The sequence below is a fragment of the Harpia harpyja genome, chromosome 10, assembly GCF_026419915.1.
Source record: "Harpia harpyja isolate bHarHar1 chromosome 10, bHarHar1 primary haplotype, whole genome shotgun sequence".
In the NCBI taxonomy this organism is placed as follows: domain Eukaryota; kingdom Metazoa; phylum Chordata; class Aves; order Accipitriformes; family Accipitridae; genus Harpia; species Harpia harpyja.
This window is the reverse complement of record NC_068949.1, coordinates 169391-194248: the sequence shown is the minus strand read 5'-3', so window position 1 is coordinate 194248 and position 24858 is coordinate 169391. Positions and strand designations below refer to the sequence as shown.

Genomic DNA, 24858 nt, shown 5'->3' with positions numbered 1-24858 from the left:
GGACACCGGGTGCCCGGATGCCTGGGACTACCCCGTCCCCAGGTCCCCCCCGCCATGCCTGGGGGGGGCTGGGCAGGGCTGGGGGCTTTGTGCAGCTGCGTCCTCCCGTGTCCCCCACAGGATGGCAGTGCCCCCCCCCCCGTGGCAGCGGCCCAGCGTGGGGGAGGGCCACAGCTGTGCCCACCCTCCCCTCCCCTACCCGCGGGGGGACCCAGGCGAGTGGGTGGGGGGGATGCTGAGACCTCCCCCTCCCCTCCAATCCTGGGGTCCCCTCGCGGCCGTGGGTCCCCTGGCCCAGGGACAGCCGGGGCACCTGGTGACCTCTGGGGTGCCTCAAAGCCGGGGTCCCTTGTGCCACCCCTCAGTGCTTCAGGCCGTGGCGGTGACGGCGCCTCCGGCAGCGAAGGGGTGACAGTGGCGGTGGTGGTGGTGCCAGCGCTGGCACCGGGCGGTGACAGATGGCGGAGGGACTCGGCCGCAGCCGGAATGACAGATGAGGCTGCCACCGCCGTCGTCACCGCTACTGCCATTGCCACTGTCACTGTCACCCACACTGCCACGGCACTGTCACTGCCACTGTCACTGGCACAGTCACCACACGGTCACCAGTGCTGGCTCTGTCATTGTCATGGCACTGTCACCACCACAGCCACCACCACCGGCACTGTGGGTGCCACCGCTGCTGTCACGGCACGGTCACCGCGGCCGTCACCGGACCGCGCTGCCTCTCTCCCCGCTGCCACCGCTGTCGCTGTCACTGTCACCAGCGGGGACCCGCAGCGGCTCCTGGGTCCTCTCGCCTGCCGGGGCCCTGTGGCTGCGGGTCCCCGCACCCGGGGGGGGTGCGGGGACGGGGCCGCAGAGGGGGCAGGTGGGGGACCCGTGTCCCCACGACCCCCGTCCTCCGTCCCCCGTCACCCCCCCCCCCCGTGGTCCCCCCCGTGGTCCCCCCCGTCGTCCCCCCCGTGGTCCCCCCCGTCCGTCCCGGCAGGGGCGGGGCCCATCCCGGCGGGGGCGTGCCCACAGGGGCGGGGGCGTGTCCCGCGATAGAGGGGGCGGGGCCCCGCCGCGTGTGGGCGGACCCGGGTCCGGCGGGGGCGGGGAGGGGGTGGGCCAGGGGGCGGGGCTTGGCGGGGGCGGGGCCGGCTCGGCGCTTCCCGCGGCAAAAGTGCGGCGGGCGCCAACTTCGGGCAAACTTTCCCCGCGCGCTGCCGGCACCGGCACCCCCGGACCCGGGACCCCCGGCATCCCCGGACCCCCCTCCCCGCCATGCCCCGCCGCGGCTGACACCGCCGCCATGTACTCCCCGTACTGCCTCACCCAGGTACGGCCGGGAGCGGGGGGTCTAGTAAGGGGGGGCGTACGGTATCGGCGGGTCCGTAAAGGGGGGTCCGGTCCCGGCTTTGCTGCGCGCCGCGAATGGCTGCGCCCCCCAGAATGGGGGTGCAGTGGGTGGGGGTGCGACCCTTCCCCGGTTGCCGGTACCGGGCGGGCGGCGACTCCGCTTCCTCCGCCGGCGCCGGGGCCCCGGGTGAGCGCCGGGGCCGCACCCGGTGCGCGGCTGCCGGGAGGGGGGGGGCGGGCTGGTCCAGTTCGGGGCTGCTGCCGCCTCAGGCCGGTGCCCGCGGCGCTGCGTCCCGGAGCGGCCCCGGCCGGGCCCCCGGTGCGGGGGGGCCCGGTTGTGCCCAGCCCGGTGGCGGCCCGGTGCGAGGGGACTCGGTCCGGAGTGGGGCTGCGCCCCGGGATCCCCCGGCCCGGTGTCGCCGCGAAGCCCCTTCCCGCGGCGGGGGGAGACGTGGCAGGGGTCACCCACGGGGAAGTGGGGGGCGTTTGCCCCACGGGAGGTGTTGTCCATGGGCCCCTGCGGGACCGGGCAGTCGGGGCCCACGGGGTGTTTTGTGCCTGTGGGCACCGTCGGGACGGGCTGAATCCCGGCCCCGGGGGGGTGTGGCCCCGGGGCCCATAGGAGGGCGGCCGGGGGGCTCCGGGGGACCGGGCGAGGGTGAGGCCCCCGTGGGGGCACCAGGGCTGGGGGACGCCTCGTCCTGGGGGGGTTGTTGGGGTGTTGCGGGGGGCCGTGGGGGGGGGGTCGCTGCTGGGCGGCTGCGGGGTTCCGTGGGGACAGGGGGGTCCGTGGGGAGGGGCGACATCGGGCGCTCTGGGTGGGGGCACGTCTCGGGGGCTGTGGCATGGGGGTCCCTATGGGGGTCTCCCCCCCCCCCCCCGGCTGTCCTGGGGTCCGCCCGGGGTCCTGCTGCGGTCGCTCAGGCGGTCCAGCCTCCCCCCGCCGGGCGTTGCTGCTCCCCCCCCCCCGCCGTTGCCCTTTTCTCCCGCTTTTCGGGGCGGTTTTGGCGGCCGGTTGTGTCTGGGCGGGCGGCCAGCGGCGCTTCTCGCAGCTTCGGCGCCCGCCCCGCACACGCGTGTGCACGCGCCAGCAACACGCCATTGCACATGCGTGTGCCCCTGCCTGCACACGCCAGCAACGCGCCTGTGAGCCAGCCTGCCCATGCCAGCGCACAGGCATGTGCTCCCTCCTGCACACACAATTGCACATGCATGTGCTCCCGCATGCACACACATAGTCACATGTATGTGCTTGCTGGTGTGTGTGCACAATTGCACTCTGCACATGTGTGCACATCCCTGTGCATACCCGCAGTCTCACACTGTGCGCACACGTGCACGCTCACACGTATGCACAGCAGCCTCAGGGGCCCAATCCTGAGTGTGCCAAAGTGTTTCCGTGCGTGTGCACACTGGCACCGCACGCTCACATGCATGTGCTCCCTTCTCACCCCCCTTTCCCTTTTGAGCCGTTTCTGGGCGGTTTTGGGCTGGTGCCATCATCCCGCCCCCCCTCCCGCCCCGGCGCAGGGCCAGGCCCCCAGCGCACACAGGATCTGGCCGCTGTGCCCAGCCGTGGGCACGCATAGCAGCACGCATAGCGGCACCTATAGCGGCACGTATAGTGGCATGTATAGCGGCACCTATAGCGGCATGTATAGTGGCGGCTCCTGCCACCGGGCCCTGTGGCCAACCAGGCATGGGCTGTACCTCGTCTGCCACTGGTGCAGCACCAGTCCCCGTCCCCTACAGTCCCCGTCCCCTATAGCCAGTGTAACAGGCAGTGGCCACTCTCTATGTGCTGTAGCCTCCAGCCTCCGGGGTGAAACCCCCCCGGCAGCACGCGTGGCCCCAGCCCCCAGCAGGATGCAGCCCCCAGTCCAGCACTGGGTTCCAGTTGTCGGTGCCATGGCTGCTTGCTGGGCCAGGGTCCCCCCAGGCCCCCCCAGCCGAGGGCTCCCGGCCACACGGAGCCACCCCCTGCCCTGGGCCGGACCCTGGGGCACGTAGCACAGCCTGGGAGCGACGTGGGTCGCCCTCATCCTCACTGTCACGACATCACCGTTATTGTCGGCACCTGGTGACTCCCGGGGTGGAGCAGGGGCACCCATGGACCCCCCAGCTGCACAAAATGCCCCCGTGGCCATTTCCTCTGCAAAGCACGGGGAAAAACACATAGCCTTCCCCGTCCCTGCACAGCCCCCCCCGTGCCTGCACAACTCCTGTGGGGGGAGGCAGCCCAATGCGCGCCATGGGAGATGAGGGGGCTGCGTGTGCGCAGCCCCTGTAGCCCCCACCCTGGGGGTGTGAGGTGATGGCCACAGCAACACATACATCACCAACCTCTATAGCCGTGTGGTATAGGCGGGTGCAGTGCAGGTGCCGTGCTTGGTGCCATGCCCGGTACAGGGTGCAGGGTGCTGTGGCTGGCGTGGTGCAGGGTGCGGCGCAAGACAGTGCTGTGGCCGGTGCAGGGTACAGCACAGAGCACAAGGTGCTGCTGACGGCGGGTCGCAATGTGCCGCACACTGTGGGTGCGATGTGCACATCACGGCACGCAACGTAACGCGCATTTGGGGGTTCGGTGCAGCCTGTGCTGGGGGCCACGCTGTGCTCGTGCCATGTACAGGACACATATGTGAGACGTATGTGATAGGCAGTGCACCGCGTGCCCAGGGCAGCAGACCATAGCTGAGGGCGTGCTGCCAAGCAGGCTGCCGGGGCAGGACGTGGTGTCAGGGGAAGTCGTGTGGCGCAGGTTTGGGATGTGCCCCAGCGCCTGCGGCATGGCACTGCGCTGCTGCGGGGCCTGTTGCCGCAGGCTGTGGCGGTGCCCATCGCCGGAGGGTACCCCCCCGCTGCCACGGGGTGTGCCCTGCACCCGCAGCTCTTAGTAGGTTCCGCCCCACTAGTGCCAGGACCTGCAGAGGGTGCGAGCTGCCTCGGGGGGCTGGGGGGGGATGGAAGGGGTGCTCCAACACCCCCCAAACTGCGGCCCCCCGCCCCCCCCAGCCGGCAGCCAGCCCTTCTGGCGCCTATAGGGCCCAGTGAGGACCAGGGCGGTGCACGGGGCACCTATAGGCTGTAGGGGCTGGGGCGTGCAAAGGGCTGAAAGTGCCCGGCGGTGGGGCGGGGTTCACACATGTGTAACGGTGGGGATGTGCGCACATATGTAATGGGGTGCAGGTATATGTGATGAGGAGAGAGGATGCACACGTGCGTCACAGGGGCTGGGTGATACATATGTAATGGGGTGCATGTGCATGTGCCATGCGTGCACCTTGTGTGCGATACGTGTACAGGCGACGTGCACACGTGGCAGCTGCGCCTGCACGCTCCATGTGCGTCTCCCTGTGCAGCGTGTGTGCAACATGTGTGCACAGTGCCTCTGCGTATGGGTGCGCTCCCACACTGCCCGTGTTGCATCCCTGCGTGCACCACGTGTGCAACACACATGTGCAAGGTGCAGTGCATGTGTGTGCATGCCTGTGCCAGCATGTGAGGCATGTGCAAGGGCCCTCTGCCCCACGCGTGGCCGTGCGGGGCCGCGCCGCTGGCTGATGCAATCGGTGCGGGGGAGGCACCGCCCCCCCGCCACGTGCGAGGCCGTGCGAGGCCGTGCGAGGCGCCCGGGGCCGTGCGAGGCGGGGGCGGGCGACACGCGTGGGCGCCATGCCGGGGGGTGCGTGTGCGTGGCGTGCGCTGCCTGCGCGTGGTGTGTTCGCGTGCCATTGTGCCGCATGTCTGTGCGGCACGCGTGCCGCCTGCGCGTGCGAGGAGCCATGTGTGTGGCGAGGCATGTGCGTGCTGTGCAGGCCCTGCACACGCATGGCGAGACGTGTGCGTGTGCTTCGCTGTCTGTGCTGCCGCACCCCCGTGTTGCGGCACTCACGGCTTTGCTGATCCCCCTCCCTGCGTCCCCCCATGTCTCCCCCATGTCCCCCAGCCGCGGGGCTGTGCTAGCAGCATCAATAATGGAGGAGCCCTTGGCCGGGCTAGGGGGGGCCTGAATTATTGATGGGCCACAAAAAGCTTTCTTGGACGCGGCAGCACCGCGGGGCCCCCCTGGCCCGGCCTGGCAGGAGGCCACGGGGGGGGGGCCGGGATGCCTGGGTCCGCTCTGGGGAGGGAGTGGGGTTGGAGGGGGTGGGGGGCAGCCCAAACGCCGGGGTCCCCTCCCCAGCTGGTGGGGGGAGGCACACCCGGACGCCTGGGTCCACTGGTGCCAAACTGCATCGGCCCTGCACGCTGCGGCACCGCCTCGAGCCACTGCGGCATGTCCCCCCCGGTGCCCGTGACCCCCCCGGCCCCCCAGCATGGCCTGGATGCCTGGGTCCCGTCCCCAGCTCTGCTGTGTGGGGAAGGAGGGGGGGCCCAGACGCCTGGGTTCCCCTCGAGCAGTCCGGACGCCTGGGTCCTCCACGTGGCTGCGGGCAGGGCAGCAGGCAGGCAGCTTCTTCTGCACAGCCCGGACGCCTGCGTCCGTCCCCCCCTGGACGCCTGGGTCCCCCCCGAATGCCTAGGTCCCCCCCGGATGCTTGAGTCCCCTGCCAGGACCATCCGGCACGTTCTCTCTGAGGCCGCCAGGACGCCTGGGTCCCAGCAGCTCCCGGCCTGGTGCTGGGGTCCCTCGTGGCCGCCCCCCCTCCCCCGCCTGGGGGTCCAGGACGCCCCTCGCTCGCCCCCCCCCCCGGCCTCCCCCCCCCCCCCCGCACGGGAGGGTCTTGGCAGCGGCATCAGGGGCCGCCGGGGGGATTTTTGGCGGCAATTCCGGCTGTTTTGGGCTGTTTTCTCTCGCGGCGAAGCCGAGGGCCGGGGGGAGCTGGCAGCGGCGCGGGAGGGCGGGCGCTGCCGGGGCGGGGGGGCTGAGGGGGGGGTGGTTTTTTTTTTTTTCTTTTTTTCCCTCTTTTCTGTTTTTTCTGGGCTTTTCCCTCCTGATCCGGCGCCGCCCCCCCCCGCCGCCGCGCTGGCGCTTTGCCGGGCGCTCGCAGCTGCGGACGCGGCGACGTGGCTTCGCCCGAGACTGCGGCTCAATGCGGGGCCGGCACAGCCAATGGCAGCCTGGCGGCACTGGGGCCGGACCCCGCCTCAGCGCGGACCCTGGCGTCCGGGGGGGGACCCTGGCATCCGGGAGGGGACCCCGGCCTCGGGCACGGACCCCGACGTCCAGGCAGACCCCGGTGGCCAAGGCTCTAGATCCTTCCACGCTAGTCCCAGCTTCCCCGCGGAGGGGCGGGGAGGGGACCCAGGCGTTTGGGAGGGGACCCAGGCGTTCGGGCGTACCCAGGCATCCAGGCGGCATGGGCCTGACCTGGTGGCTCTTTGTCTTTGCCGGGGCTGCTGGGGGACCCAGGCGTTCGGGCCACCGACTCCCCCTCTGCCAGCCCGACCCACCCCAGTGCCCTCCCTGAGGCACGGAGGGGACCCAGGTGTCCAGGTGGACCCAGGCATCAGGGAGCCCTCCTCGTGCCCAAGCAGGTGCTGGCGGGCCCGGACGCCTGGGTCCTCTGCAGCCAGCTGGGAGGGGAGGGGGCTGTGGGGTGGAGGGGGCCCGGACGCCTGGGTCCCTCCCCTGCCCCTGCGGGCGGCTCAGCCAGGGGTGCTGTGAGCAGAGCTGTCATGTGCAGCCGCGACCCCTCGTGCGAATCATGACCCCTCGTGCAACCCCCTCGGGGGTGGGGGGGGAGGACACCCCGGGTGCCCCCTCTTCCCGTGCCCCCCTCCCCCCATGCCAGTGCCGCTGTGTCCCATTTCATGGGTTTTGCAAAGCAAAACAGGGCAGGAAGGGGGTGGGGGCCGGGAAGAGACACTGTATGTGGGCCCCCCCCCTCCCTGCGGTGGTTTTGGGGCGAAAGCTGCAAGGTTTGGGGCTGGGGAGGTGTGCGGGCACCGATGCGCGGGAGCCTCCACCCGGCCCCGCCGCCAAAACGCCCAAATTTTGGGTTTTTTCTTTGCACAGAGGGAATTAATTACGGGGCGGGGGGGTGGGGGGTGTTGGCTCCAAGCGCCGCGTCGGGGATTTGGGGGCAGAAACAGAGGTTTTGGGCCGTTCCGCGCTGGGGCCGCCACAGGGCCAGGGAAAGCGGCCAAAATCCGGGGCCTTCCCCCTCTCGGGGTGTGTCGGGGGGGGCCGGACCCCCGGGACGGGCCCCTCGTGCACGCGCGGCCCCGGCGTCCTCGCTCGACCCCCTTGCGCGGGGCTTTGGCGGGAGGAGTGCGGCCGGGGGGGGCTCGGTGACCCCCCCCGGCAGGGCTTCGGGTGCAGATCCCCGTGTTTTGGCGAAGCCCCCGGGGCCGCGGGTGCACCGGGGCTCTGCCCCGCCGGCCGCCTTGCACGGCTCTTGGACGGGGCTCGCGTTGCACACGCGTGGCGCACGCACGGGGCTCGCGGGGCACACGCGCGGCCCCGCCGGAGCGCGCCCGGTGCACGCCCGCCCGCACGCGCCCGGGCCCGCTCCGTCCCGCTGCCCCCGGCCCCCCCCCCTCCCCGTGTCCCGGCCCCGAACTCCGCCGCCCCCCCGGGCCCCGCCCCCCCCGGCCTGGCCAATGGGGCGGCCGCTCCCCCCGCGCGCTGCGCCCCCATTGGCCACCGCCGCGCCGGTCCCGGTGCCAAAAGGGGCCGCGGCGGCTCCGCGCGCTCCGCGCCCGGCGGCGGCGGCGGCGGCTGCGGCGGCTCCGCGGCGGCACCGGGACCCCCGGACCGGGACCCCCCCGACAGGGACCCCCCGCGCCCCGGGACCCGCGCTGTCCCGGCGGCTGGGTCCCCTCCAGGTGACCGGGACCCCCGGTACCTGAGCCCCCCCGCAGTGTCCGCCCCCCGGACCCGCCCCCCCCCCCCCCTCCGGTAGCCCCCGTTAACCCCTTCCCCCCCGGTAGCGCCCCCCGTCCCCGTCTGTCGCCCCCGGTTCTGCCCCGCCGGGGCCCGACTGGCAGCTGCCCACGGCCGGGATGAGCCGCCGCGATGGTACGGACGGGGACGGGACAGGATGGGACGGGACCGGTGGCTCCGGGGACGGGGACCGGGGACAGGCGCTGGTGGCGCTGGGGCCGGGGATGGGGCCGGGGACCGACGGCACCAGCGAGCGGGGACAGGGGACGGGGACCGGTGGCGCTGGCAGCGGGGACAGGGGGTGGCACCGGGGACGGGGACTGATGGGGACGGGGATGGTGGTCGGTGGCACCGGGGATGGGGCTGGCAGCAGGGACCGGCTCTGGGGACGGGGACCGGGCGGGCGGCTTGGGGACGTGCCCGAGGCAGCCGAGCCCCGACGGCAGCGGGAGCATCGCCGGGAGCCGGATGGGGATGGACGGGGCCGGGGCTGTGGCAATACGGCGGACGGGGACGGGGCTGCACCGAGACGGGGGCCTGAGCGGGGCTGGGACAGGGTCTGAACGGGGACCCAGAGCTGAGCGAGGCCGGGGACATGGGGACACGGCAGCACCGCTGGGCTGTGCGGGGCTGGGAGCCGACTCGTTCCCGGAGCCAGTTGGGCACCGGGAGCCCAGCACGTCCCCCCCGGCCCGGGGCTGCCCCAGTCCCCTAGCCCCGAAGGGCCATTCCCGGGGCTGGATCCTGCAGCCCCGGCCCCCAGCGATGCCCAGGGCTGAGCTGAGCATCCCCAGGGGCTGGGATGGGGCTGTGCCTGGGGATGCTCTCCCTGCGCAGGATGGGGCCATGCCTAGGGATGCTCTCCCTGCACAGGACTGGGGTGCCCTTGGGAGCCCCCTGCACAGGATGCGGCCGTGTCTGGGGATGCTCCCCCTGCCCGGCATGGGCATCCGCCCGGGTGCTCCCTGTGCAGGATGGGGCCATGCCCAGGGATTCTCCCGCTGTGTGGGATGGGGCCGTCCCCCCAGGAGCTCCCTGTGCAGGATGGAGGTCCCCCAGGAGCTGCCGGGGCCGCGGCCACCCCATGGCAGCCACCCCACTGACGCCGCCCTGCCCCACAGGATGAGTTCCACCCCTTCATCGAGGCGCTGCTGCCCCACGTCCGGGCCTTCTCCTACACCTGGTTCAACCTGCAGGCCCGCAAGCGCAAGTACTTCAAGAAGCACGAGAAGCGGATGTCGAAGGAGGAGGAGCGCGCCGTCAAGGACGAGCTGCTGGGCGAGAAGCCTGAGGTCAAGCAGAAGTGGGCCTCGCGCCTCCTGGCCAAGCTGCGCAAGGACATCCGGCCCGAGTGCCGCGAGGACTTCGTGCTCTCCGTCACCGGCAAGAAGGCGCCCTGCTGCGTCCTCTCCAACCCCGACCAGAAGGGCAAGATCCGCCGCATCGACTGCCTGCGCCAGGCCGACAAGGTCTGGCGCCTGGACCTGGTGATGGTCATCCTCTTCAAGGGCGTCCCCCTGGAGAGCACCGACGGTGAGCGCCTGGCCAAGGCGCCCCAGTGTGCCAGCCCCGGCCTCTGCGTCCAGCCCCACCACATTGGCGTCACCATCAAGGAGCTCGACCTCTACCTGGCCTACTTTGTCCACGCACCTGGTGAGTGCCACCGGTGGGGAGTGTGGGGGGCTGAGCCGGAGCCGACAGCGCGGCCGGGGGGCGGCGGGAGCCGCTGCACATGCCAGGACTGCGGGCTGAGGCTCCCGGCTGTGCCCCACCCAGCTCCGGAGGGGGCCCTGGGACCACCATCTCCCCGCGATGTCCCAGGTGCACCCGCAGCCCCAGTGGGCGCCGGAGGGATCCTTGCACTGGGGCTGGGCTGGGTCTGTGGCAGCCCTGGGGCCGGAGCAGTGTCAGTGGTTCTGTGCAGCTGCCCGGGGCCCCCCTTCCACCCGCGGCCCTTCCCGGCCCCCTCCCCATGCCCACCTGGGGTGGCCCCGGCCGGGGGTGCCGGCCCCCGCGTGCCTCGCACAAAGCCGCGCCGTGTGCCAAAGCACGCGCCGCGTGCTGCGTGCCGCGTGCCAAGCCGTGTGCCATGCGCTGTGCCAGACTGTGCACCGTGAGCCGTGCACGGAGCCGTGCCGTGCACCGAGCTGGGCGCTGGACCAAGCCCTGAGCTGTGCCGTGCACCGGGCTCTGCACTGCACCGTGGTCTGCTGTGCACCGAGTGCTGAGCCACACCGTGCACCCAGCAGTGCCGTACACTAAGCCCCGAGCCGTGCCGCCTGCTGAGCTCTGCCGTGCACCGAGCCGTGCCGTGCCATGGGCCGGGCTCCCAGCAGATGCTTTTGCCCTGGCCGGGCCGTGGGCGTGCAACAGGCACCCGGCCCTCATGCCTGTGGGGCACCAGCAGCGCACACGTGTGTGTGCACGGAGCCAGCGTGGGGGGACACGCGTGCCTAGTGCTGCAGGGGCTGCGACGGGGACACGCGTGTATAGGGGCCACAGGGGCAGAGCCGTGTGTGTGTGCATGGAGGGGGGACCCCAGCCTGGACACTTGGTCCCGTCTTCCCTGCCAGGGAGAGGTATAATTCTGGGGCTGGAGCGAGGGATTTTGGGCTGCTTTACTGGTGCTTAGGGTCGGCTCCCAGATGCTTGGGTCCTTGCTGGGGGGTGTGCCCGGACGCCTGGGTCCCTCGTGTGCATTGGGGGGTGAAGGAGGGGGCAGTCTGGGATGTGTATCCTGGCCCCCCCCACCCCCCGGACAATCCCCCGGACAAATCCCCCCCCAGGCCCATGTGCCAAATCTGAGCATGTCCGCGGGGGGGCCCTGCAGCCCCCCTCACACACCCCCACCCCCCTCTGCTGCCCGGCTAGGGGGGGGGCTCAAATCCCCAATGCAGCTCCTGCCCGGCGCCGCCAAAATGGCCCCGGTTGGCACCGTGCCCCCATGCGCGGCACGAGGCCCCGTGCGCGGCCCCGGCCCCTGGCCCCCCTTGGCATCCCCCCTCGCCCCCCCGCCGGGGGCCCTTTGGCTGCTGCAGGCTGGGGGGGGCGCGGTGCCAACCCCCCCCCCCGTGCGTAAGATGGCGGCGCTTGTTGGCACCCGAAACGCGCTGCGGCACCGCAGCCCCGCAGCGGGACCCTCCTGGGATGGGGACCCCCTCCATGCTGGGGATCCCCGTACCATGGTGTGCCACCCCCCCTGCAATAGCCCCCCCCGTGATGGGGACCCCCCCCCATGCCATGGTGTGCCACACCCTCTGCAATAGCCCCCCCCTATGCTAGGGACCCCCCGACCTGCCCCTGTTCTTGTCTTGCACACGCGTGTGCCCTGGGGCCATGCTGGTGGTGCCCCCCCGCCACCCCCTGCCTGCCTTTTTGGGGGGCACGCCTGGACACTGAGGTCCCTTTCCCTGTCAGGGGATCCAGCTCCACGCTTTGGGGGGGGTCCATACGTGTGTCTCTGAGTTTGTGGGCACCCGCAGGGGGACCCATTAGGGTCTGTAGGTCTCTGGGGTCTCGGGGTGCAGGTGGAGCTATAGGGCTCCGTAGGCTCTACAGGGCTCCGCCAGGACCTCTGTGTGTCTGGGGGTCTGTGGGGCTCCAGGCGGGTCTATAGGGCCTGTCAGGCTGCAGGCAGCTGTAGGGGTCCCCGTGGGTCGCAGGATCCATAGGGGCTGCGGGGGGCTGCGCGGGTGACGCACGCAGTCGCTGCTGGCGCTGCCCAAATGCCTGGGTCCCCTCCTGGACGCCTGAGTCCAGGGGACGCAGGTGCGGGGGGAGGGGCCCCGCGGGGGGGTCGGGGCGCAGCTGCCCAACAGCACCTGAACCCCCCGCTGGGGCTGGGGACACGGGGAGGCTGTGGGGCTGCTGTGGGGCTGGGGACCTGTAGGGACATGGGGACCCGCTGGGTCCAGCTCGGGGCTTGGGGGGGAAACTGAGGCACAGAGGGGGGCTGCGGGATGGGGGTCCCGAGAGCGCCTGGGCCCCCCTGCTCCCGGGACCCAGCATCGGGGTCTGCCCCGAGGCCGGGGGCTGTGGGAGGAGGACCCAGGCGTCCAGGCGGGCGGTGGGGGTGGGGTGGCACGTGCCTGCCACGCGACCCCCCTGCAGAGGTCGCGACCCGGCACGTGCCCTGCTGACCCCTGACTCCGCGGGGCGACGCGGCGGGGCCAAAACGGGGGAGGGGACCTGTCCTGCTGCCCCTCCCCTGCCCGGACGCCCGGGGCCCCGGGACAGGGGGGGTGAAGGGAGCCCTGGGGCCCCGTGGGGAGCGTGGGGGTGCTGGGGAGGACCCGGGCGTCGGGAATGGGAGGGGGTGCAGGGGGGATGGGACACCCAGACGTCTGGGGCGGGGGTGCTGGGGAGACCCAGGTGTCCGGGGCAGATGGGGGTTGCCGCCGGGGGGGGGGGGACCCAGCCGTACGGGGGGGTGCTGGGGGGGACCCAGGCGTCCGGGCGCCCCCCCACTCGGCGCAGACAATGGCTGCTTTGTTGGCGCTGCCCGTTGGCGGGGGGCCAGCGCATTCCTGGCCCCCGGCCCGGCCCCACGGCGGCCCCCAGCCCCCCCGGCCCAGCCCGGCCCGGCCCCCTGCCAGCCCCAGCCCCCCCCGGCCCCCTGCGGCTGCTGCATCCCCCCCCATCACCCGGCCAAGGAGCACCCGGACGCCTGGGTCCCCTCGGGGGTGCGGGCACCCGGACGCCTGGGTCCTGTATGGGGCGGGGGGGCACCCGGACGCCTGGGTCCTGCGGAGGACGGGGGCTGCGGGCGCTGCCCGGGCGCAGCTGAGGTCCCGGCGGACGTTCACCTCGAACGACCCTGCGGGAACAAGGGGCCCTCCAGTGCTGGGACCCAGGCGTCTGGGGCTGCCCCTCCCCGAGGGCGGGACAGGGACCCCAGCGTCCGGGGGCACCCCGGCGTCCGGTCCTGACCCCATCTCTCCTGCAGATTCCGGACAATCCGACAGTTCAAACCCCCAGGGAGACGCGGACATCAAACCACTGCCCAACGGTGAGCCCCCCGGTGCCTCCAGCACCACCCCCACGGTCTGCTGGGCCCTCCCAGTGCCACCCCCTGCAGCCCCCTCGTGCTCCCAGTGCCCCCCAGCGCCCTCTGTCCCCATGGTGACCCGGCCCTGTGTGCTCGTGTCCCCAGGCCCTGTGCCCCCCTAGCGCGGTGTCCCCCCATGTCCCCCATGTCCCATCTCCCCAGGGCACCTGACCTTCCAGGACTGCTTTGTGACGTCGGGTGTCTGGAACGTGACGGAGCTGGTGAGGGTGTCCCAGAGTAAGTGGGGACATGGGGGGTGGGGACATGGTGGGGACATGGGGGGACAGGGGCAGGGGGAGGGATGGGATGTGGGGGACAAGGGAACACAAGCATGTTGTGGGAATGGGGGGAGGTGGGGGCGTGGGACATGGAGACATGGGGGACATGAGGGTGGCTCGGGGTGGGGGGGAGGTCCCATGTGGGTCCTCCAAGTCCCCTGTGTCCCCCAGCCCCTGTGGCGACGGCGTCGGGCCCCAACTTCTCGCTGGCCGACCTGGAGAGCCCGGGGGGCTACTACAACATCAGCCCCGTCGCCCTCGGCCGCCGGCCCCTGGGCCCCCCAGCTGCCAGGTACCCCGGGACCCCCTGTAACCCCACGGGATCCCCCATAACCCTTGGGACCCCCGTAACCCCCTTCCCCCCCGCCCGGGATCCCCCAATAACCCCCCTTGGCCCCCCTGGAACCCTCCCTAACCACCCCAATAACCCCCCTGGGACACCCCCAGGACCCCCATAACTCCCTGGGACCCCCATAACTCCCTGGGATGCCCATAAGCCCCTGGGATACCCTATACCCCCCCAAGCTGGGCACCCTCCAGGAGTCCCATACATCCCTGTGTCCCCAGTGTGGGGTGGTGCTCCAGTTCTTGGTGGGTGACACCGCTTGGGAGGGTGGGGGGGTGATGCCCCCATCCCTGGAGGTGACACACCTGTCCCCGCAGCGGCCCAAAGCGCCCCAAGGCGCTGGATGAGGGGGACCTGGAGGGTCCCGGGGACGACGTCTTCTACCCCGGGCCAGGGCGGTCCCCAGCCCCTGGCAGCAGCCAGGGGCCCTGGGGGGGGGACGTTGACACCGGTGGGTGACATGGGAGGGGCATGTGGACATGGAGGGGGGTGACAAGGGGGACATGGAGGGACACAGGGGGTTCCTGGGGGCGGATGTGGACATGGGTTGGTGACAAGAGGACATGGGGAGGGACTTTGCGGGGGGGGGAACATGGGAGGTAAAGGGCGAAGGAGGGCTATGGGCATGCAGGGGCCTCGGGGTGAGGGGGCTACAGGGTGCAGGGCATCAGTGGGGGGCCGTGGGGGTTCCCTGAGAGCTGGGGGGGGCTGGTCTGTGCCAGGAGGCCTGGGGGGGACACTGGGGTCTGGGAGACGTTTGGGGGTCCAGGGGGGTCCCCAGGGGGCTGTGGGGGGTCCGGGATCTGGGTGCCCCCCCGACTCCCCCCGGCCCCCCCAGGCCCGGCGGCGCTGAAGAAGTCGGGGAAGTTGGATTTCTGCAGCGCCCTCTCGGGGCACGGGGCTGCCCCCCGCATGGCCTTCGGCCACCACCCCCTGCCTGTCCTGGCCGGCGTCCGCCCCGGTGAGACCCCACCCCCCCGGGACCCCCCGGGACCCCCATCCCCCCTGGGCACCCCCTGCCTTCCCCTGGGACCCCTGGCCCCCCGCACTGCCTCACCCCTCCAAACCCCCTGTGCCCCCCAGCTCCTTGGGATCCCCAGTCTGGAGGGGTTGGGTTGGCTCCGGACACCTGGGTCCCACCTGGGCACTGGTGGGTGAACACAGGGTGGGACTGGGGGTCCAGGCCTAGGCCGGGGTGGGGGTGGGGGGGGGGGGGCGACATGTCCCTGGCCATCTGGGTCCTGTCCCCATCCTCCCCCAAACGCCTGGGTCCTGGGAGGGCTCCGGACCCTGGGTCCTGCATCCCTGGACGTGTGGGTCCCACGGCCGCCCGTGCTGGCGCTGAGGGTCCCTGCAGGCAGCCCGCGGGCCACAGCCTCGGCGCTGCACTTCCCGTCGGGGTCCCTCCTGCCCCAGTCGAGCCCCTACTTCGCCCACCCCACCATCCGCTACCACCACGGGCAGGACTCGCTCAAGGACTTCGTCCAGTTCGTCTGCGCCGACGGCGCCGCCCAGGGCCCCCAGGTGGGATGGGGATGGGGACGGGGGACGCTGCGGGGATGGGATGGGGGGCACAGGGGACGTAGGGACACGGTGTCGCGGGACGTGTGGATGCGGTGATGCTGCGGGGATGGGGCGGGGGGCACAGGGGACGTAGGGACATGGTGACGCGGGACGTGTGGATGCGGTGATGCTGCGGGGACGCTGCCCCCCTCCCCGGCCCGACCCCGTGCTCGGGGCTCTGCGGGGCCGGGACCAGTGCGGGGCGCTGGGACCAGTGCGGGGCCCCGCGTGGACGCTGGTCCCAGCGCCGCTCCCGAGGGACCGGAGCGGCGCCTGGTCTCCGCGGCAACGGGCGCCCTGGGGGCGGGAGATGTATGTAAATGAGGCACAGGAGGCGGGGCTTGTTCAAAGTAGTTCCCTGGAGGTGGGGCTTGTAAGCAAATTAGGCTGGGGAGGCGGGGCCTGTGCAGGACAATTCCCTGGAGGTGTGACCTAGATGCAAATGAGGGCCAGGAGGTGGAGTCTGTATGCAAATGAGGCAACAGAGGCGGTGCCGGAGTGCAAAGAGGTGGGGCTTTATGCAAATACGGTTACGGGGCGGGGCCGACATGCAAATACAGCGCGGGGGCGGAGCTTGTATGCAAACGAGACCCGCCAGCCGTGCCGGCTGCCGCGGAGGGGCCAGGAAGGGAGTGACGGGGACCCCCGCGCTGGGGGCCCCCCCACCCTGGGGACCCCCCCCACGTGCCCCTCTGCCATGTGCAAGGCCCCCCACCCCCCCCCCCGGTGCAATGGCCCCCGTGTCCCCCGTGCCACCCTGTGCTGCTGCCCCCTCCGTGCCACTCCACCGTCCCCACGCCCCCACCCTGGGGGTCCCAGGGGTCCCTGGGTGCCGGGTGCCCGTCACCGTGTTCTCGTTGCAGCCGTGCGGGGCGCAGGGCCGGGCCGGGGGGGCTGCGGGGGCCCCCCTGGCCCGGCCCTTGCCCCTGCCCCCGCCGGAGCCCAAAGCCCCCAGCGGCCCCCAGGGCGGAGCGCCCGCGGCACCCCGTAAGTCCCCGCCACCTGTGCCCCACTGCACCCCACTGCACCCGCAGCCGGGACCTGGGCCATGGGGGGGCAGGAAGCGGTGCAGGGGGTGCAGCAATGGGGTGGGGGGGATGCAGTGCTGGGGTGCAGCAGTAGTGTGTGGGGGTGGAGCAGTGGGGTGCAGCAGTGGGGCGCAGGGGGTGGAGCAGTGGGGTGCAGGGGTACAGCGATGGGGTGCAGCAGTGGGGTGCGGGGGTGCACAGTAGTGGGGTGCAGCTGTGCGGCGCAGGGGGGTGGAGCAGTGGGGTGCAGGGGTGCGCAGCAGTGGGGTGCAGTGGGCTGCAGGTGCCGGGCGGGGACCTCGGGGGCCGGTGGCACAAGTGGCAGCAGTGGCCCTGGGACGATCTGGCAGTGGCACAGGCAGGCACAGGATGGCACCGGTGACACGGGTGGCACCAAGGTGACCCCGGCGGGGGGGGGGTGGGGCGGGGTGCAGCAGGTGACAGGGGGTGACGGGGCTGGCACGGGGGGGTGACACGAGGTGACAGGGTGGCCCAGCCTGGCCCGGCTGCCCGTGCATCATCACCTTCTCCGCATCGTCATCGCTGTCACCGTCCCCCGTCACCGTCCCCTGACCCCGGGCACGTCTGCTCCGTCCCCGCCGGCGCCTCATCCACCCCATTTTCAGTTCGTTTTTCCCCTTCTCCATTTTTTACCCCTTTTTACCCCATTTTCGGTGGGGGGGTTGGTCGGGAAGGGGGGGCACAGGATGCCTGGGTCCCTTGTGCTGCCGGGGGCCCAGGGCCTGGACCCCTGGGTCCCCTGCAGGGACAGGGGGGCACCCAGATCGTCTGAATTGTCCTTCTCCTGGCTCCATCCTCAGGGGAGATGGGGCAGGGAAGGGGGTTGGGGGGGGGGTCCCCACAGGTAAGTATTGATGGAGGGGGGGGGCTCACACGGGAGGGGGTCCTGGTGCTCTGCAACTGGCACGGGGCACCCTGGGTGCATGAGCACTCCTGTGCAGTGTGGGGGGGCACACACGTGTAGGTGTGTGCGCACGACATGGCCCTGGATGCACACACACACATGATTGTGCATGCACGGCCTCACATGCTCACCCGCGCCGTCGCACGCACGTGTGCAGCCGCCCCCAGCTCCTTACACCCGCGGGGGCACGTTCCCCCCAGCTCCACTCACACATGGGTGCTTTCACACACTCACGTGCACGCGCGCTTCCCACGGCGCCGGGGGCCTCTGCGCACCCGCGCCACGCCTCGCGCGCCCGCACCGCGTGTCGCACGCGCCCGTGCGGGCCGGGCTGAGCCCGCTCTCCCCGCAGCATTCGCAGCGTCAGGCGCCGCCGCTGCCCCCCGCCTTGTCGGCCTCGGACCCCGCGACGGCAACTTTCTGACCCTCCCCCAGCAGCAGGTAGGGCCCCCGGACTCCCGTGTCCGTGTGTGTCCCCCCCCCCCCCCCCCCCCCCCGCTCCTGGGTCCCCTCCCGCAGGCCTGTGTCCCCTGGACAGGCACGCCCAAACGCCTGGGTCCTCACCTGCCCCTCCCTCCGTGGGCTAATTAGGTGGTTAATGAGCAGGGCCCAGGTCACTGCCCTCCCCCGCCCCGCCCCTGCTGCCAAACTGGGAGGCACTGGGGGGGACTGGGCCCCCCCATCATGTCTGACCCGTCTGGTTGCCCGGGGCAACGAGACATGATGTCATTGCCAGGCCCTGCCGGGAACAATGGTGGGGCGGGGCCCTGCCCCCAGTGTCACCGTGGCAACCCTGTGCCCCCCCCCCGTCACCGTGGCACTGCCGTGGCACCACGGGCTGGGGGTCGTGACCCCCAGCAGGGCGCCCCATTGGCCCCCAGTGCCATGGCACGACGCCCGATTGGCTGCCTGCCCTGTGGCGCCGGCCCCGGATTGGCTGGCGCTGGAGCAGGCCATGGCGCCGGCCCGGAGCCAATGGGCTGGGGGAGGGGGGAGGGGGGGCAGGGCTGGCAGCCAATGGGGGGCCTCGGCGGGCCAGCCAGGCAGTGCCTGATTGGCTGGCACCGGCAGGCAGGAGGGGGAGGAGCCAGCAGCGGATTGGCTGGCACTGGCAGGCCTTGGCAGGCTGCGGGCGCTGCGGCGGGCAGGCGCGCCCTGATTGGCCGGACACGGTGGTGCGGTGGCTGGGCTGCCAATGGCGTGCCAGCACCTCGCCCAGCTTGGCACGCGAGGATGGGCGGGGCACCTGGACGCCTGGGTCCCCCGGACACCGGGTCCGCCATGTGCTGGGCGTTGAGGCCGGTGCTGAGAGCGGGGGCACCGCCCGGACGCCTGGGTCCCCGTGCTGCTGCTGGGACCCGACCTCCCCCCTTCACTCCACCCCTCCCCTGTCCCAGCCCTGGGGACCACTGGGGGGGCGGGGGGGATGCTGGAGGGACACAGTGGGGCCGGGGGGTCGGGCTGGGGGTCCCCCCCCACTGCCACTGACCCCGTCTCTCCCCAGTCCTGGTTCCTCTGACGCTGCCCCCGGACGAGGAGAAACCGCCCGGAAAAAGGAGAAAAAAAGACAAAAAAAAGCCGCAGCCCCCCGGCCCCCCCCCGGCTCCCCCCCCGCCGCCGTCCGCCCCCGGGGGGGCCCCAACCCCCCCCCGACGTGGATGAGGGTTCGGCCTCTCTGATGTGTCCCCGCCCCGGGATCCCCCAACCCCCCCACCCCCAACCCCCCATACTCCCCCGGCACAGACAGGGTCACCCCGGGCCCCCGGGGGTGTTTGGGCCCCCCCGCCCCAGCCGCAATTCGGGGGGGGGTGGGGCCCCGGGGGAGCACACGTGTGTGCACTCACACCACACCTGCGCACTCCTGCGCGTGCACGCAACACGTTTGCACACACCCGCGCACATGTGTGCACGCCCGGCACCGTGTGGTCACACTACATGCGTCGGCACCCCCCCCATGCCGTGCGCACTGTCACACGTGTGCACCCCCCGCCCCTGCACATGCTTGTGCCCTGGTCACCAGCACTCGCACACGCACCGCACATGCGTGTGCCGGGGGCCCCCTTGCTGCAGGCCAGCGAGCGGGGCTGGGGGGGGCCTGAAACACCCTGAATCCCCTGAAACGCCCCCCCCCCCCGGCTTTGGGGTCCCCCTGACCCTCCTCCCCCAGCTCATTTTTTTAATTAAGTGCAATTACCCCCGGGCGAGGCCCCCCCTCCCCCCCTTGGGGTCAAACTCCCGCGTTTCGGGGTCCAACCCCGCTTGGGGTCAAACCCCCTTCCCCCCGAGTTTGGGGTCAAACCCCCCCCCCCGTTTTGGGTCAGACCCCCCCATCTGGGGCCCATCCCCCCTTTTGGGGTTAACCCACCCCTTTTTGGTCCAATCTCCCCATCTGGGGTCAAACCACCCCACTGTGGGTCCCCCTCCCTCTCTGGGGTTGAACCCCCCCACGTTTAGGGTCAACACCCCCCCCATTTGATGCCCTCCCCCAAAGTGACACCCCCCCCCTTGGGGTCAAACTTCCCATTCTGGGGTCAAACCCCCCCTTTCCGGGCCCCCCCCCCCCCCCCAGCTCTCCAAAGTGCTTTTTTGGGGGAACCCCCCCTATTTTCCCTGATTTTGCCCAGCGGGGTTCCCCCCCCCGGCAATTTTGTGTTTTTTATTATCGTTTTTTGGGTAGTTTTTGCTCCAGCCCCGCATTCTGGGGGTCACCGGGGGCCCCAATTCCTGACATGGGGCCCATGACCGGGGGGGGAGCAGCTGGGGTTGGGATTTGGGGGCATTTTGCTCATTTTGGGGTTTTCTGCACCTTTGGCTGATTTCGGTGTTGGGGGGATGGGATGGGGCCCCCCCCCACCTTGGGGCAGTTTGGGGGGGTCCAGCCCCCCCCAGCCCCCGGGTTTTGGGGTCAGATGGACCAAAATTGCATTTGCCTTAGACCCCCCCCCGTGTGCCTTCCCCCCCCCAATGGGCCCCCCAAAATGGGGACAATCATTAGGGCCCCCCGTTTTGGGGACCCCCACTCTGGGGTGAACCCCCTCTTTGTGGCCCCCTCCCTCGGGTTTTTGGGACCCCCGGGACCCCCACCAGCAGTGCCCCCCCCGGGAAACAGGCCCCCCCCCCAATTTTTTGGGCTCCCTCCATTTTGGGGCCCCTGTTGGGGCCCCCCCACCAGCAATGGGGCCCCCAACATTTGGGGACCCCCCACCAGCAATGGGCCCTTCCCCGGGCAGTGGTAACTCCCCCCCCAGTTCTGGGTACCCCGATTTCGGGACCCCCGTCCCCCCCCAAGCCCTGGGTGGGGGGTTGCGATGTTGGGGGGCGTCGCTCTCGGGGCCCCCCCACACCAGCGTTGCACATTTGGGGACCCCCAGGTCGCCCCTCACCCCCGCACGTGGTAGTGACGTCATTTCCCGTTGGGGTGGGTCGGCCCCTCCCCCAGACCGAGGAGAAAAGGAAAAACCCCCCAGAGGCGCCGCCCGCGAGCGGGAAGGAGGAAAATTCCGCGGAAAAGGGGCAAAAAGATTAAAAAAAGGAAATAAAGTGTCGTACCCGCCCGCCCCGCCTCAGCCTGTGGGGGGGGGGTCACGGGGGGGTTGGGGGTGGTCGCGGGGGGGGCAACAGCCGCGGCCCCCAGGGCAACGGAGACCCCGTAGCAACGGGGTGCCCACGGTGATGGGTTCTCCGTAGCGACCGTACCCGCGGCGACGGGGTCCCCGTAGGGCTGGTCCCCTCACCGGGGAGGGGGGGGCGGGCGCCGGGGTCCTCTGCCCGAGGGGGAGCAGCGGGAGCTCCGTCCTCCTCCCGGAACGGAGGGGGGGGGGCCTACGGGGCGGGGGGGGAGGCGGGGGCACGGACACTCCGGGGGCAGCCCCCTTCCCGGCCCGGGCAGCTCCAAAACAGGCCGATTTCTCCCCATTCCGCGCTGGGGGGGGGGGGGCAGGCGGGACCCAGGTGTCCGAGCCCCTCCCCCGCCGCTTTTAAGAGGCAAAGGGCGGTGCCCACCCCCCACCTGGAGGGACGCTTCCCCCCCCCGGCCACACGCTGGGCCTTGCTGCCCCTCCCGGAGCTGGAGAGGACCCAGGTGCCCCGGACCCCCCGACCCCCACCCCTCCCCCCCCCCCGACCCTCCCGACCCCGAAGGGCCCCAGGCGTGCGGGACCCCGCCCGGCCGGTGAGCTGCGGAACTGGGCAGACTGGTGGGACTGGGCCGGGCCGGACGCCTGGGTCCCCCCGAGTTCGGGTCCCCCCGGGTCCACCGGCCCCAGGGCCGAAGGCCAGAGCTTGGGGTGGGGGCTTCCCTCCCCGCTCCGCCCAGTAAGGCTCCCAGGCGTTCGGCTGCCCCCCCCTTCCCCCGCTGCACGTGGCCTGATTGGAAAACGCGGCGGGGGGGGGGGACGACGACGACGACGCTCCCGGACGCCTGGGTCCCGGGGCGGGGGGGCGGTACGAGGACGGACACTCGGACATCTGTGTCCCCGGTGGGGGGGGGGGGGGCACTCCCGGGCGCTGGGGTCCCGCATTAGCCGTGACGTGGCCGCGGCTTGAGCGGATTTGGGGCATTTCGGGGATTTCCGGCGGAGGCCGGGGCTGAGCCCCCTCGGGGCCCCCCAGTGTACCCAGTGCTCCCAGTGCCCCGCGGCCCGGCCCCCCCCGCGGCGGACCCATGTCACCGCGAGGCGTCAGGTGACGACGGGGCCGGGGGGGGGGGCACCGGGTGGCGCGACCCCACTTCCCCTTTTGGGCCCATAAAGCGCCGGAGGGGACACGCGAGGGAAGACGCGAGGGGTCACGAGGGTGAGTGGGCCCCGGCCCCGCGGGGTCCTGCCCCAGCAACCGACGCGGGGAGGGCGGCCCAGAGGCCTGGGTGCCCTTTCCGTACTGGGGGGGCTGGGCTGCACTGGGTGCCTGGGTCCACGGGGGCTGGTGGTGGTGCTGGGGTCCTCCCAGATGCCTGGGTCTCACAGGTGGGGACCGGCCCCCCCGGGACCTCCCTGGACGCCTGAGACCCATGGGTGGGGGCTGGGACCCCCCCGGATGCCTGGGACCCATGGGTGCAGGCCGGGACCCCTGGGACCCCCCCAGACACCTGGGTCTCATGGGTGGGGACTGGGACCCCCCTGGACCCACCTGGATGCCTGGGACCCACGGGTGGGGGCTGGGACCCCTGGGATCCCCTGGACACCTGGGTTGGATGGGTGGGGGCTGGGACCCCTCGTACCCCCCAGATGCCTGGGTCCCCACGGTCACCGTCTGCAGATGCTGGCGCTGCTGTGGATGACAGTGACGGTGGTGGCCGGGGGGGGCCCTGAGGGGGCGGTGCAGTTCCTGGCGGTGGGTGACTGGGGGGGGGGTCCCCGACCCCCCTTTCACCACCCCCCGAGAGGTGGCCACAGCGGCAGCCATGGGACGTGCCGCCACTGACCTCGGCGCCGACTTTGTCCTCGCCCTTGGGGACAACTTCTACTATGAGGGGGTGCAGGACGAGTGGGACCCCCGCTTCCAGGTATGGCTCCATGTCTCTGGGGTGGGGGCACCCTGAAATGTGAGGGGGAGCAGGAGGGCATCTCGGGGGGGGGGCTGCGGTGGGGGGATCCCAAAATCTGTATGGGGGACTCCCAGTCTTGGGGGGAGGGGGGCAAAATCTCAGGGGTGACCCCAGTACCTCTATGAGTGGAACCCAAATGTCCCCAGGGGGGGTTGTGGGGAGCCTGGCTGGGTGGACTGTGCTCAGCTCCCACTGTCCCTACATGTCCCCATCCCGTGTCCCCATGTCTCTCTCTGTTTCCCGCTCCCCCTGTCCTCCCTGTGCCCCCCCATGTCCCCCTGGCAGGAGACCTTCGAGCGGGTGTTCACAGCCCCGGGGCTGCGGGAGCTGCCCTGGTTCGTGCTGGCTGGGAACCACGACCATGCTGGGAACGTCACGGCGCAGCTGGCATATGGGCACCACTCCCCCCGATGGTAGGGACCCCCCAGAACAGCCAGGACCCCTGTGCAGTTGCTGTTTGTTCCCTGGCATGGCCACCTGCCCGTGTCCCCAAGTACCCCTGGGATGTCCCCAAGTGTCCCCAAGCCCCCTGTGTCCCACAGGCACTTCCCGCACTACTACTACAGCCTGCGCCTCTCCCTGCCGGGCACCAACGCCTCGGCCCGGCTGCTGATGCTGGACACGGTGCTGCTCTGCGGTGGTGGGGATGACTTTGGGGTGGGGGGTGCCCCCAAGGGCCCCCAGGATGCGGGGGCGGCGGCAGCGCAGCTGGCCTGGCTGCGGGGACGCCTGGCTGCTGCACGCCACGACCGCTATGTGCTGGTGGCCGGCCACTACCCAGTGTGGTCGGTGGCCGAGCACGGCCCCACTGCCTGCCTGGTGCGGCTGCTGCGGCCGCTGCTGCGGCGCCACCGCGTCACTGCCTACCTCTGCGGCCACGACCACAACCTGCAGGTGAGCCCGGGGACCCTGGCCTCTGGGGGGGACCCCCAGACCCCCCCACATGGGACCTCAGTGTCCAAGGACCCCCCAAAACCTGACACAGGACCCTGGTGTCTGGGGCCCCCTGCAATGGGATCATGGCGTCTGAGGAACCCTCCAGACCAACCCCCCCTGCCATGGGACCCTGGCATTGAGAGGACCCCTAGACTCCCCACTGGACCCCTGTGTCCAGGGACCCCCCTCTGACCCCCAACATGTTGCTGCCCCCTTGACCCCCACCCCCCAGTTCCTGGAGCAGGAGGTGGGCGGGGCCCCAGCATCTGGGTGGGGACCCAGGTGTCCAGACCCCTGACCCCCCCCCCCCCCATCTTTACCCCCCAGTTCCTGGAGGAAGGGGGGGTTGGCTATGTGGTGAGCGGCGCTGGCAACTTTGTGGAAGAGTCCCAGCACCACAGTGGGGCCGTGCCCCCCGGCTCCCTCCGCTTCTTCTTCGGGGCGCCTGCATCCCCCGGTGGCTTTGCCCACCTGCGCCTGGACGCCCATGCGGCCACCGTCACCTACCTGGAGGCCACCGGCCGCGTCCTCTACCGTGTGGCCTTGCCCCCCCGCGACCTGTGACCCCTGAGACCCCTGGTGCCTGACCCCCGCAGTGCCAGGACCCTGGAGGACCCCAGGACCCGAGACAGCAGGGGACGCAGGGGGGCACCCGGTGGCACCCCCGGCCCCCGGCATGGGGGGGGGCGCCCATCACAGACCCTTGTGTCCCCAGGCCCTGTGGGACCCCGCGGGGGCAGCCAGCAGCCCCCGGCCCCCTTGGTGCTGGTGACCCCGTGGGGGCGCGGGGCCGGACCCCTCGTGACCCTTGACCTGGGGACACAGGGCGGGACCCCCGAGGCCCTGTAGGAGCCCCTAGCCCCGACCTCCACGGGTCCCCAGTGCGCCCCCAATAAAGGGCTTTGGACGGAGCCGCTGCCCCGGAGCCGCTGCGACCGATCGCCCCAGAACAGCCGTGTTTCGCCTCCGATCGGGGGGGGCGGGGCAACTCCGGGCCGCGTGGTGGCAGCGGCAACT

General features: G+C 71.8%; 2 protein-coding genes across 7 annotated transcripts; both read left to right on the top strand.

Moving 5' to 3' along the window:
* Positions 1–1140: 1140 nt before the first annotated feature.
* Positions 1141–19297, top strand: NFIX (nuclear factor I X). Of its 6 annotated transcripts, XM_052799127.1 has the most exons (11): positions 1142–1324; positions 9295–9826; positions 13119–13181; positions 13383–13457; positions 13670–13790; positions 14162–14295; positions 14683–14805; positions 15202–15368; positions 16271–16394; positions 17713–17801; positions 18865–19297. In XM_052799127.1, exons 1-11 carry the CDS (start codon positions 1298–1300, stop codon positions 18877–18879), a joined length of 1470 nt encoding a protein of 489 aa, XP_052655087.1. In that variant the 5' UTR covers positions 1142–1297; the 3' UTR covers positions 18880–19297. The 6 variants fall into 6 exon arrangements, with proteins under 6 accessions (XP_052655085.1, XP_052655087.1, XP_052655086.1 ...); XM_052799125.1 differs by lacking the exon at positions 16271–16394 and having other exon boundaries at positions 1141–1324; positions 15309–15368; XM_052799124.1 differs by lacking the exon at positions 16271–16394 and having other exon boundaries at positions 1146–1324; positions 9370–9826.
* Positions 19298–22618: 3321 nt separating this feature from the next.
* On the top strand, positions 22619–24776 carry ACP5 (acid phosphatase 5, tartrate resistant). The gene is given in 5 exon segments (XM_052799131.1): positions 22619–22730; positions 22732–22863; positions 23191–23318; positions 23448–23799; positions 24169–24776. Coding segments are annotated over 5 exon segments (945 nt in total). The 5' UTR covers positions 22619–22634; the 3' UTR covers positions 24406–24776.
* The last annotated feature ends 82 nt before the right edge of the window (positions 24777–24858 follow it).